Source organism: Daphnia magna, linkage group LG4 (genome assembly GCF_020631705.1).
Source record: "Daphnia magna isolate NIES linkage group LG4, ASM2063170v1.1, whole genome shotgun sequence".
Taxonomy (NCBI): Eukaryota; Metazoa; Arthropoda; class Branchiopoda; order Diplostraca; family Daphniidae; genus Daphnia; species Daphnia magna.
The window spans coordinates 12,058,744-12,072,435 of NC_059185.1; the positions used below are offsets into that span (position 1 = coordinate 12,058,744).

A 13,692-nucleotide genomic window follows, 5' to 3' on the forward strand; every position below is an offset into this window, starting at 1 on the left:
TCGACGCCACACACGAATTTAAAATACCCTCCCCCGAAAAAAAAAAAAATACTTGGATGAGTTTCACACAGAGACTATCTCCTTTTTTTTTTTTTTTAAATATGAGAAATTGTAATTCAAATAACATAACAAGGAAAAAAAAACCTTTTCCTTCTACGTAACCCAAAAAAAGAAAAAGAAAATTATAATTTTTTCCCAACTAACACTCCAGTTGGCCGGAAGTCGTAACAACACACATGGCCAATCTTGCGGATCCCAGCCAACAAGACAGACACCAGTGGTATAAGAAAAAAAACACAAAAAAATTTCTCTCACTCTTTTTTTTTGTTTTGTTTCTCTTCTCTTCCCCCCGTGTGTCCTCGCGGGCGCTTTGGCGGTTAGTTGCAGTCAGGTCCTAAAAATATCTATCTAGATATTTAGTGCGATGTTACACATATCCTACGTGATGGTAGTGGCGAATCGCGGGAGACAGAGAGCAAGAAATAAACACAAAGTTTTCACAACAAAAAACGTTACACACGTCCGTCAGGCTTGGCAGCAACACACTCGACTACCGATTCACGTCCGTTTCGCCATCCGACTCCTCTGGAACAGTCCGTTTGGTGCGTGTTGAACATGTATAAGCTCCTCCTCCGTTCCATGTCTCCTCCCTCGCTGCTTTTCTTTTCTTTCTTTTTTTTTTTTTTTAAAGGGTCGACCTAACGGTAAAATTTCTTTTTTCTTTTCCCTCTCCTTTCTTTTATTCTTCTTCTTTCTTCTTTCCATTCGGGAGTAACCGCGCCGCCTCATATGCTCGCGCCTGCGCCGCACAGGGGGCCATTTATAAAGAGCCTGTGGAAGAGAAAAGAAATAAAAAAAAAATTGTTCCCTCTGCTTTAGCTTCAGGGGATTTTTTTTTTTTTCTTTTAGATTATACGTATAACATGCGTGTGTGCCTTGTTTTATTTCACCGGTAAAATAAAATGAAAAAAAGAAAAGGGGGGGGGGGGGCAACCAACCTAAACACAAAAGAACACGCGAAAAACATTAGGAGAAGCGAGAATCCGGAATGAGCAATGGAACAGGCGATGAAAAGTGACAATTATGACACTGTAATCTTCTTTAAAAAAAAACTGAAAAAAAAAAAAAAATCCGTTACTGGGATGGCGCATGTCGACTGAGTGTCTCTTCCAGTTGGGTGGACCACGGATGAGCTCCTACACGCATGGGAATTGGTCAACATGCAAAAATTGAGAGAAGAATGTTTTCGTTTAGATGCAGAAATCAAAAGAAATACCGCAAGATTTCATCGTCGTCTTCGAGTGCTGGATCAATGCGGTGGCCAGCTCGAGGGCTTCGTCGCTAGCTCCGGACGGACAACGGATAGCATCCACCACAACCGTATAATTCCACGGTTGGGAAGCCAGCAAGGCGAACTGGGCGGGCGGAAGCGATTGCTGACACAAGCGCATCAGTTGGGTCAGACAGGCGAACATTCGATTTCGGGTCGTCGATCCATCGCCAGCACGTACCGTCCAATTGACCAATACGGCCCACAAGTGTTCCAGCAAAACGTTCTTTTCTCGACTGCAACAGTGTTGCATTGTGCGCGAGTCATCGCCAGACGAAGGATCGATAACGAGACGAGACTTTGAATCGCCGCCGACAGCACCGAGCAGCCATTCGAGCAACTGGAGAATAGCGTCTAACGTCTCGTCAGCATCGACGTCAATGCCAACCAGTCCGGCCGTCAGTTTCCTACTAAGCCGAGCCATGGAAACGCGAATGGGCGAAATGACCTATTCAAAACAAAAAGAAAAAAAAATAAATAACATCATTTCTTTTTCAACAACACAAACACGGATCAATGATTTCACGTTCGTCTCTCCCACAGTTCAATAATGCTATACATACAGAAAACGTACACGCTCGAATTGTTATTGGTACTCTAACGGCTGTTTCTCTCTTGTTTTGTTTTGACCCTACTTGTTTTCAGTGCCATTTTGGCACCGTTCGACACGCTGGAAACCCACAGAGAAAAAAGGAAAGCCAAAGCTCCCTTTCTTTTTCTTTTAAATATAATATATTTCATGGATAATCGATGACGTTATTACGTATCAACGAAGGAAAAAGCTCATGAAAGTCCATCTCTACTGCCATCGAATTTTCAAAGCAAATAAAAAAAAAGGACTGTAAATCAGTTATTCCCTGCTCTATTTTCTTTCTTCCTTACGAAAACGAAATTATTCCACACATTGTGCGAGAATAAAAAAAAAAATAAATAAATAAACAAAAAGTACCGAATGTTTTGTTGGGCTGTGGTTTTGGCCCGTCATTGTACGCCTCTCGCGTGCGCAATCCTGTGGACCTCCGCAACTCGTCCGATCCCTTTCTTCTTCTTTCTCTTTTCAAACTTTGCAATAAGAAAAGGCGAAAGAGAGCCGGGCGCAAAGCCAAAACGGAAGACAACTATTGTATGTTGGGATCTTATGACGGACGATGAGCGCACACACTCTCCCTTTCAAATCCTATGCAACCATCGTCCCGCCGATGAGACGTTCGTTCACGCGAGAGAATTTTCACCACCCTTCAAAAAAAATCCTAACCCCCTTCCCCCTCCTACCCCCAACTCCCCGAACGGCCATGTTTTCGGCCTCTACCCTCCAGGGGGTAGGGAAACGGAAGAGCGGAAAAGGATGGGGAAAAGAAAAAATAGAGAAGTTGCTGCTCGTCTGGGCTGTGCTGGAAGAGAGAGAAAGACTTGGTCCAGACTATCGATTTGTACATTCAGCGCGTTTACGTTTTTAGACCAGCAGATGAAACAACCGAGGGGATTTGAAGGGGGGAAGGAAGAAGGAGAAAAGAACCTCTGGTGAGCCAAGTTGGAAACTCCAACACAAACCAAAATTGATTCACGGGATCTGAAAGACGTCAAAAGAGCAGATTTGAATCCGATGGAATTAACAAGTTTTTTTTTCCTTCCAATTACAGTTGCTAGAAGAAGAAGAAGAAAAAAAAAAGATAAACTTACCTTCGAGCAGTGAAGATGATGAAAGGCTGCCATGGCTGCAACTAACTGGACCACGTTTTTCCAAACTGGAAGCTCGTCACGACGGTAAATATCGTCAACAAATTCGAGAAAGTTTCGTTTCTCCATGACAATTTGGCTGAGTACTAGAACATGCACAAAATGAACGGGACAAACTTGTTAGATAGCATTAAAAAAAAATAAATAATATTATTTTAATTATCCAGTAATTACCGCGAGAAGAAGCCGTTTCTGTTCTAGTCAAGACGGACGTGAGGTAACGGCAACTCCACGACCACAGATCCATAGCGCCCAATTTCAACTAGATGCGCATAAAAAAGAAAAATAAAACTTTATTATTAATCCATAATTCAAACAAGTTTGAGGGCTAGTTTAGCTTTTGTTCCAAGTTCATAGACGAGAGAGAGCGTCAAGACAAAAAGGAGGGGTGGAAAAAAAAAAAAAATCGATTCTCGCTCTATTTTCATAAAGAGAAAAATCGATAAAGCTGTTCACTATAGACACACGCAATTTCTACACAAACGGGGATAAAGACTAGCACACACACACACACACCGAAAACAAACAGGGCGCGGACATAATAGACGTGGAGGAACAACGAAAATCGATTTTTCAAGGCGGGATAGAGTTCCAATCTGATGTTGGCTCAAATTGCCCAGAAAAGTTGGGTGTAAAAACGTTAACTACATGAAAGAGAGAATGAAAAAATAAAAAAAAAACAAAAAAAAAGAGTGTTCACCTGGTGCTCACCAAATTGGATGGTGCGAGGCAGGAAAGAGACCAAAGCAGCGACGATGGCCGGATCTTTCCAAGCTGAAATCGAATCTCGCAAAACGACGGCATCCGCCAACCCTGAACATTGATGATTCGATGACGACAGGCGACACAGCAAACGCAAAGAACCTATCAATCGAGCTGTCCCAAAAATAAAAGAAATTCAAATCCTGGAAAAGAAAAAAAAAAATAAAATAAGGAAAAATTCATCATCAACGATATTAACTGTAGTTGTCATCAGTGACATCTGTCAGCCGGAGGAATCGTGGAATGTTGTACTTAATCATACGGCCAATGGCCACACGCATAGCCTCATTTTTATCGGCCACTCGCTCCAGGACGGTCACGGCACAGCAGCTGACGTTGGCATCTTCGTCGAAAGCCAAATCCTTTGTTGCGTGCGTTTGTTTTTTTTAAGCAAAACGAATATTAAAGAGAACTTTGAAAAATTGAGCGAGTGCAACACTTACGAAAACGCGCAAGAGTAAAACGTCGTCGGTCCTTTCCAAGCACAATTCGACAAGACTTTCTGCTTGTCTAGCATCTTCATCCTGATCGATCCACAAGCGAATCTAAAATCATACGAGAAGGGGAAGGAAAAAAATTGATGAAAGAAGACATGAAAAAAAAAAGGGGGACGTTTTTGCGATGATGAAGAACGAGCTGAGACGCTGAGCAGCTCTTTGATGATGAACTATAGCCGCCATATGGCGCCGTTGGCTGTAATGAAGTAGTGTACTGCGCTAGTGCAAAACGGAAGGCAGTCATGTCTACATAGTGAACATACGAACCATGTAAGAGCCGAGATAGAGGGCGATATCGTCGAGGGCAAAGGCCCATCGCATTAAGGACAGATGGGGCGTGTAAATGCGTTGAAGCCACGGCAGCAGAAGCGAACTATTGGGCTGGAACCATTTCACCAGATGGACAAAAGCTTTAGAGGCTTCGTGGAATCCATCACTGTATCTCTGCGTCCAAAGAAAGAAAAAGAATGAAGAGCCACGCGACAGCCGCCATGCCCAATTAGAAAATCATTTGTTAGACGTTTATCAGAGGCGATCGAATCCACGAAAATCAAATCAGATCCCTACAGCGATAAGGAACCAGACGGAGCGCAGGAGATCAGGATCGTCCATGTCGCAGGGCGAATGAGTCAGCATTAAATCAGCAATGGCTGCTAGAATGGCATCCGAATGTTCGCCCACAAATCTGACGTCTCTATTTGGGTTCACGTCACTGTCGTCGAGGAGAAAAGAAAAGAAAAAGTCATTAATTCCACCAAGTTCATAACCACATGTTCTTTTTCCCCTCTTTCACAGACGTTACTTTGATGTCTCGTACAATTCCAGCTGATAAAGCAGAACGAGGGCGGTGCATTTGGCTCCGAATGGGGAATTCTTATCTCGCGATATCCAGCCACCCAATTCCGCTACGCTGGACGGGATGGATCGCACCAAGCCACGAAGAGTGGCACGGATGGATGCCGGTGCGGGATTCAGGTTTCCGTTGAGCGAACGAACCAGAAACCAAGTCAGGAGGTCATCAGCTGCTTCCTTCTCCGACGTTGCTGATCCTCTCGCTGCCCAGCATCGTTTCAGCAAGAAACCGGCCTTCAAAACATCTTGGACGTACACGGCACCAACGTCTGAGCTGGACGCTAATTGGACCAGCAAAAGAAACAGGTCAGACCAAAGGGAATCTATATCGATCTGCCGAAAAAAAGAAAAGGATGAAACGTATTGATTTTAATAAAGTACTTTGTTTGCGAACAAAAAAAAAAGCCGATTTTTTTTCCCCCGCATTTCTTTACTTGCTGGAACGCAGTAATGAGCTGGTCGATCGAAGTGACGATGAGATCAATCAATTTATCGAGCGATTCTTGATGTGACGCCACTTGGTCGCTGTTGGTCGACGCGTACGAGCTCAGACGAGCGCAAGGGTCGTCCGTCAAATAGACAATCAATCTGAATAGTTCCAATTCCGTCAATCCCTATTAAATGAATTATTTTTGCCGGGAAAAAAAAAAAAACTTACGCAACGGCCGATGAAAACATTTGAATCAATCCTTGCAGATGGATCGTGCCCGTCTCAGTTTTCCACCTACAAATGGATACATTTTTTTTAAAGATGACAATAAAAAAGAGAGAGGAACTATGACAAGTAATACTTTTTCTCTCGAGGAGCCAAAGAATGGAGGCAGGATCGGATCAATTCGATGACGCGCTCCACCGGGATCGGAACGGGCAAGTTTTTCTTGTCTAGCAGAGCAGCCAACAAGCAAGCCCCGCCCGTTTCCAGATGAATAGCACACGAATTGAGTGCTGTACAAGCGATTTGACAAGCTGCGGAGAATCCGCCGTTTAAGCGCTCCGGAGAAATGCATCGCAGCAGAAGAGACTCTTCTCCATCGTACCTTAGAAAAAAAAAAAAAATAGAAAAATGGTTCAAATAAAATGTCAATATCGTCCAATTTCGAAACAAATCGTTATTTAATTTTGGCGATATTGAATCTTTTTTGTTTGTTTCTTTGAAATTATTATGGAAATAAAAAATTGTGTTTACGACACACGCAATGACAAAAGAAAAAAAGGATTGTAAGTGGCGCGCCCTCATCCAATTTCCAGGCGCCATGACGCACAGAGGGCGTATTATTTAATAATAACCGCGATGGTACATTCTACATCTAAATGTAGCACATGTGCATGTGAACGATGCACCTGCTGCCTGCCTTTATGGGTCCCATATTCTTGTGTCCAACGAGTCGCTTGATGGATGGTACCAATGGCTCGTGTGTATTACTCGACAGCTTAAAGAAAGAGAGAATAAAAAAAAAAAAAAAAGGGAAAACTTTTTCTCACCAAACTTTGCTGCACAAAACTTGCTGATGGATCATGGCCCTCTCCATAGGAAAAGTTTTCAATTCTTCTCTTTCATGTACAAGCATTTAATTTTTTTTTTTATATTTCATTTAAAAAATGTAAATATTCCCTTTTAGATGGCGTACCAACTGAAGCAAGTTTCACCATATTAGTGAAGCTTCTCTTTTGAAAATTCAGGACCTGCAATGGATGCGGACAGATATGGGATTCCCACCCGTTTATTTTTTGCTCCTGGTTTTTTCACGGCACTACTACACGCAATGGGCATGCCAGAAACACTCGAGTGTTTCGTTCTGCTGTTGAACAAGTAGAGGGGGGAGAACCTATTTGTGTAACGATAAAAGTCCCAAGAAGTCAGGAAAAAAAAAAAGACCACTCGAGAAACTTCCCCTCCAGCCACACATTGAAGATGGTTGGCTAAATAATTGATAGACTAATTGATTGTTATGTACCAGTCGTCTTCCTCTTTCTTCAATTAAGGAAAAGGAAAGAAAGAAGGAAAAGAAAAACTTTGTGTTTTACTTGGAGAGCATGTCGCTGAGGAGGTGGACGGCGTAGGCAACGATCAACGCGCTGACGTTGCTGCTGGCCAGGTGAGGAATGACTCTGAGTAAGGGTTCCACCCCCAAGATGACGCACCGATGCTGGAAAAAAAGCGGACAGCGGGACAAGTGATGCAAACAGCGCAAAGCGAACCTTTCACGCAAAATAAAATAAAAATTGATGTAAAAATGTTTTTTTGAAATTTAAACGTTCTCATTTTCGTTTACTCCAATAACGGCAGATGGTTGCTGTAAAGGACATCGTATATCAATTCGGCCAAATCTTGTTGTTCCATCAAGATGGCCATCATCCGCGATCCGTCCGTCAGCTGGCGACATTGGAGCAGTGCCGCATCCAACACCTGTAAAGCAGCCACCTGTGTCCCACAAGAATCGGCGAACCACCGTCCACAAAAAAAAATACCGAGAAATACGGTATATACATAACGATAGATATGGAGCAATCATCTGTAATCGTTGTACTGTATTCCAGCCGGTACCTGGATCTCTGGTTGGCTCTGAAGCACGATCCGTTTCAGTCCGTTGGCCGTTGTTAGCAACAGCTGTTGAATTTTCGGCATGCCGCTATTGTCCTGCTGATGCCCGAACTGTTGCAAATCCTCTCTGATCCAGAGCATTAGAGCAAAACCTGTTAGACATCGCAGTCGTCGCCGTTGGGCGAAAGAGAGGGAAGGAAGTTTGAGTTTCAGTCAGACGGAACTAATCAGGGCTCTCTTCTACGGCCAAACTTAATCTAATAATTCTCGCATAGAACGGTTATTAATGTTTCTTTTTTTCTTCTTCTTTTAATACCCAAAACGGCGCAGATTAACTGTTGGCATTGAGCGGTTTCGAGTAGGCGAGCCAATTGGAACATCAGGATCGGTCGTCTGCTTGGCCGGATAAAGATTTCATCTCCGTCGTTCCTGACGATGGGATCCAGCAAGGCGATGACGTGCAAGGAGACAAACTCAGTCAGGTGATCGCTCAAGTGTTCCACCATTTCGTTTTTCAGCTTGGCTAAAAAATAAATAAATAAATACATTTTTTTTTTTTTCCTTTAAGAGGAAAAGAAAAAACAAAACAACAACAAAAAGTGTTGACGTAAAAGTTCTCATAACATTTGCTAGCTGAACCAGATCGGGACAGATGGTTGTTTTAGCCGACAGTAGGTGACAGCACCACCTCCGCAAGTTGTTCTGTCCAAACGCCCTACGCCTCCTACTCACTTTTGCTTGTAACACTAACCGATGCGCCAAAATTTTTTTGTAGTTAATATTCGGTTTAATACCATTTTGGTTGATGGCTAATGCTATGGCTGATGGGTTGAGACGGGCAAGACGCTGCATGACACTCAGATAAGGCACCCATTTTTCCGGTTGGTCCAGGTTCTGTCCAATCTGGTCCAATGTTGACATACATTTAAAAAAAAAAAGGAAAGGAAAAACGAAGAAACATCATAAATACTTTTAGATTTGCAAATTTTATGCAGACTGAATCGTCTTGGCTGTCCAAAAGCAAACATGAAACCGTCAAACGACGGTGGAAATGTTTCCAATTTGGTTACTCCAACTCTGATCTTGGTCCCAGGCTAAATAAAGTCTTGCCTCTGTGTGCCGATTTTTCTTCCACAGAACCCTTTAGCTCCGACCTCCCCTCCCCTGGACAAAAAATCCTAAACCCCCGTGAGTTCGCCCAGAAGAAGTACCGGCACCGTTTGCGTCTCGGCCATTTCCAAGAAACGAATGCTTTCAGTAATTTATTCCAGACGATGGAACAAATAAAAAAAAGAAGCTAAATAAATAGAAGAACAAAGTAAATGTTGGGATAGAATAAGGATGCATTTATAAATAATTATTCATTCGTCAACCTCACATTGTCCAAGACAAAAAAAAAAAAAAAGAGGGCAGGCGAGAAATAGAAGGGCGGGACATCCACGAAAAGGAGGCGGTCCCTCGATGATGCCAAGTTTGTTCGGCTAAATTTAAACCTGGGCGAGTTTGTCGGATGCGACGATCTGGTCCCTACAGAAGTGAGATACTAAATATGGACGCCCCCTCCCCCCATTTTATTTTCTCCGTCTTTCTAACACGACTTCTTACAAATTTCTTTCCCCATTTTTCCCTCCGACTTTTTGCGCCGTTCACTTGACAAAAAAAAAAAAAAAAAAAGAAAATGGAAAAATATTTTTAAAAATCAGTTAAAATATCGGTGTCGACTAGATAAAGAGACTAGCGTGGAGGTAAATGAGTGGAGCGCCGTGTTACGCGACTGTGTTTGGCTTGGACGCACTTTCGGTACACGGAATGTCAAGCGACTTGTCGGCAAAGCGTCCAAAGTGCGACGCGCAACCCGAAAGAAAATGTTTGGACAGAAAAATTTTCTGGTTCCGGCCTCTACGAAAACGGGGGAGACAAACAATTTTGTTTGTGCGTGGGTGGAAAAAGCACGGGAAATAAAATTATTAGAAAAGTTATTTCAATGACAACAGCCGCCGCCATGTCTAAATATCTTTTTGCGGCCCACCCTGAACTGTGTGTTTCGGATGCAAGATAGACGATGGGATAACGAGAACGTAAGGGACGTTGCCAAAGCTTGGAATGCTCGATGGAAATAGGCCAAACTCTCTGTCGTGTTCTCCAATCTTTTTAGGAAAACGCGTGGCATTTTCTTGAGTCATATTTAAAGTCTTCTACGTCGTTTGCCCTTTAAGCCGACTTTCACGTATTCCAACTGTTCACGTATTCCAACTGCGCCATTGATTTCGATTCTATTGTTAATCTACAAAATGCTACGGAAAAGAGCTTAGGATTAATGACCCCTTACTTGGATTTAGCCCAGAACACGTGGCGCCATAATCTGTGGAACATTGTACGCAACTAGACGATTACGAAAGGAGGAGATTTTTGGAAAAAAAAAAGATCATGCTCCTTTACCTTCTGAATGCAGTGCGTCAGCACTTGATCCAAAATGGATTCGTCGCGTAGGACGTGCTGATAGAGTCGGTAGACTGCTTCAATCGCCAAATCAACCACGTCGATTAAAGTTAAACTGTCTGTAATCAGAAAAACAGAGAATCAGAATCTGACGAAGGCTGAATTAATACATCAGCAATAACACTAGAAGCAATGTGTGGAATGAGGCCATGGTGGCTGTCCAAGAATTGAAATGAAGCTTCTCTTTCTGGAGGGCATACCAAGTAGTGTGTCGAGGACTTGGGAAGAAACATTGCGATTTTTCTGCAACAACCTGGCCAGATTCTTGTGGCTGCTGCTGCCTTTCTCCTGCAGGGACGGTCGAATGACGTCAGGATTGAGTCTGTGGTTGAGTGTAGCTAGGGCGAAACGACGATGGATCCTTAAACTAGTACTGGAATCAGCTTGGATAATCTCTATTAGGCATAAAAGACACGTGTCGTCTGAACGCCATTCAAAAGCATGAGTGCGATGATTTTCACTTTCCAGTTCGTTCTCTCGCATTTTCGTGCTGTTATTTTATCTAGTATCATGAAAAAAGCCAAGCACAATCGACAAGAAAAGAACAATGAACAATTTAACCGGGAAAAAGAAAATGTCATGCTATTTGCTTACCGTCTTCTGCTTCACGTTTCAAACAAGTTGTCGATTTCGGCCACCAGAGTATTTTTCTAGAAAATGTTGTGAATGAAAAGAAAATGGCGATGATCATTTTCTCGACGAATATGACTAGGCCAAATGGAATGTGATGGCCAAGTATAATAAGCGGGACAAGTGCCCATTCTTTGACGACACACACACACAAAAGCTCATTAAGATGGAAAGGTGATGAGAAAAAAAAGTTGGGAAAAGGAGGAGGGAAGAGAACGAAAGTCGTCGACGACGAACCAGAAGAAGTAGGTCTGCTCTATTTATAATTCAAGAGTTGGCTCGGGTTGAACCGAAAGAGTTTCTCGAAACTGCCTTTCTCATCAACGGTTAACTGATAACTTTGCATTTCCTGGTCCGATTTGTTTTTCACATCGAAAGATTATTGTTTACTTACTTAAATGGATTTCAAAATTCAATCACAATTCATTTGCAAGCAAATGAAATTACGACTCGACTTTTCCTTGCATTCCACTATTCTCTCCTAGCCATTGAGATAAACAACGTTAAACAAACTGGACTTTTGGAGAACCTGGACATGATGAATCATCTGAAAGAACGTCTTGGGGGTACATTCTGACCTCCTGAAGACATCTTTCCGGATGTGGATCGTTATCAGTGACCAATCCCGGGGCAGACGTCCAGGATTGACCAGCGAAAAATAAAAGCCGATTAGTCAGCGAGGTGCTACTAATATCTGGAAAAGAGAACGGGATAATAAGAAAAGACTGCCGTTAGCGAGAGAGAAAATTTCTACTCTAGCGTTCTGTTTTGTTTATTCTACGATGGCCCTGCTGCTCTCCCAGAACAGCAGCAAACGGAGAGTTTCCGAATTGGATCTCACTATACAACCGCTCACAAACTGTGCAGTCGTATATGCTATGCGTTTCTGCCGCCGGTGGAGTTTCGAAAATAGACGGGCGGCGGGACTGGGTTTTCAAGCACAAGAGGCAGCTATAGGATCCGTATCACAGGGGCCAAGCAAGCAGCCCTGCTGGCACTGTTGGAATCATTTGCAGACACTCCGTTGTGTCTATACTTTCTATACTAAACTCGCATTCCCTTTTCTCAAACTGGAAGCCCGACGTTGCAAGGGCTGCTGGATCCTGACTCTGGGAAGAAATACATTTCGTCTGCTAGGCTACTATTCTTGATTAAGCCTTATAAAGACTGTGTCCAGGTCTTTCGATTCGCCTTGTTTAAATCGACGAACGATGCGGATGCAAATCATTTGACAGCAATGATGAACCCGTGTAACAGACGTTGCTGTGGAGGAGGAACGGATGGAGCGTGTAGGTTTCGGCAGGTCTTATTCCGTCACCTTATGTCTATAAAAAGATCGCGCCGCGCGGAACTCGAAACGCATCACATACACTGTAGATGGCCCAGTTCTTTTTGGGAACCTTCTTTTTTCCCTTTTTAATTGTCGTTATTTTTTCCTTTTGAGTTTTCCGTAGTTAGTAATAATGTAATGATTAAATGTCACCTGTTTGTTTTGGACGCCTGGAGGTTTGGTCGCAATGTCTATCCATCTATTAACGACGTCAAGCCAATTTTCATTTCCAATTTTGATTTTTGAAGGGGAAAAAGTAACAACTCCTCCTCTGTACGTGTCGATTGAAATTCATCTATAAAAAAAAAAAAATAAAATTGAAAAATATAGTCGTTACATAATGAAAAAGAGTAAAGCTGTTAAAAAATTAACGTTCAAATGCATTTTCACTGAGTGCCAAAAGGATAAGTTCCTTTTCTATTCGCTTCTTGCATTTTTTTTTGCGTGAGAAGCTCTGCCCGCATTCCATTGCGGCTGCTTGTCGTTCGTTCAGGATCGGTGTGCGCAGGAAAAAAAAAAAAGGGGAACGAGGATGAAGCGAATGGACGCGACAGCAAAAGAAGCTGATGCTGAATATACGGGGGAGGGCCACCTTAAAAAGGCATAGGGCCGCCTTAGACTTGCCAAAGCTATCCTCTACGCTCAGCTAAAGCTCCTTTGAGGTATTCTCTTTCTAACGTTCGTTCGTTTTCGCTTTTGGCTTGGCTCGAAATACTTGCGAGGGCGGAGTGCTGCAGAGGCTCTCGTGCAGGAGCTCCTGAAGAACAACCAGAAGAAGAGGAAGGAAGGAAGAAAAGGAAGTAAAGGATGTTAAAGAAAGGAAAGGAGAAGAGGAAAAAATAGAACCAACAAGCCAGTTGCAAAAGAGGGCGGAGTCGTCTTTAGGGTTTAAATAGGAGCCCTGGGTGGATCCGAAAGACAGTTGAACAGCTTTCGAACGTAAGTGTGCACACGAGGATTTCCTCTCTCTAGCTACTACTCTCTCTCTCTCTCTTCTATCTCTACCTGTCTTTTTCGATTCAATTTTGCTCAAATTGTTTCATTCTACTTTTCAAAAGAAAATCCTGATTTTGATTTTCTCTTGTACTTGAATTGTCTTTTGCAAATTCCCCAGCAGTTATTAGATTTGCTAATTAGTTTGAAAAAAAAAAAAGTGTTTCAAAACATTGTGAATCCCGGAAAAGAGAATTGACCCAACCCACACAGACCCTCCTTGATTAGATAAGGAAGGTCAAACAAAAAGTTTAAAGTTGTGACAACGAGTATGTCGGATAGTTTTCGACGATGGATTTTTGTTCTCGTCTACAACGTTCAACTTGAAACATTTTGTTGTTTTCTTTTTTTTACCTATTGGTTGATGATGATGTTGTTGTCTCACAGGAAAGCGCTCCAGGGCTGTTCTGTACGTGTTGTCCCCGCCGCCGTGTGTGAAGGAGATCCGCCAATCCGAATCCCACACGAATTATCAACACTCTCAACTCTCTTCTCTCATCACTTGTTGATTTTTTGTCTT

At 42.8% G+C, this 13,692-nt stretch overlaps 1 protein-coding gene across 12 annotated transcripts; it reads right to left on the minus strand.

Moving 5' to 3' along the window:
* Window positions 1–716: 716 nt before the first annotated feature.
* On the minus strand, window positions 717–13,665 carry LOC116920194. 12 transcript variants are annotated; one of them, XM_045171957.1, is made up of 24 exons: window positions 13,527–13,665; window positions 12,333–12,474; window positions 10,814–10,869; window positions 10,420–10,709; window positions 10,160–10,278; window positions 8,515–8,623; window positions 8,037–8,243; window positions 7,724–7,872; window positions 7,452–7,600; window positions 7,204–7,377; window positions 5,970–6,215; window positions 5,837–5,902; window positions 5,613–5,766; window positions 5,129–5,511; window positions 4,894–5,038; window positions 4,594–4,770; window positions 4,273–4,374; window positions 4,029–4,191; window positions 3,768–3,943; window positions 3,242–3,329; window positions 3,011–3,153; window positions 1,277–1,778; window positions 1,139–1,196; window positions 717–831 (listed from the first exon to the last, which is right to left on the minus strand). In XM_045171957.1, exons 4-24 carry the CDS (start codon window positions 10,700–10,702, stop codon window positions 786–788), a joined length of 3,639 nt encoding a protein of 1,212 aa, XP_045027892.1. In that variant the 5' UTR covers window positions 10,703–10,709; window positions 10,814–10,869; window positions 12,333–12,474; window positions 13,527–13,665; the 3' UTR covers window positions 717–785. The 12 variants fall into 12 exon arrangements, 11 of the variants coding, with proteins under 11 accessions (XP_045027892.1, XP_045027888.1, XP_045027891.1 ...); XM_045171953.1 differs by having other exon boundaries at window positions 10,420–10,721; XM_045171956.1 differs by lacking the exons at window positions 12,333–12,474; window positions 13,527–13,665 and adding an exon at window positions 11,379–11,858.
* Window positions 13,666–13,692: the final 27 nt, after the last annotated feature.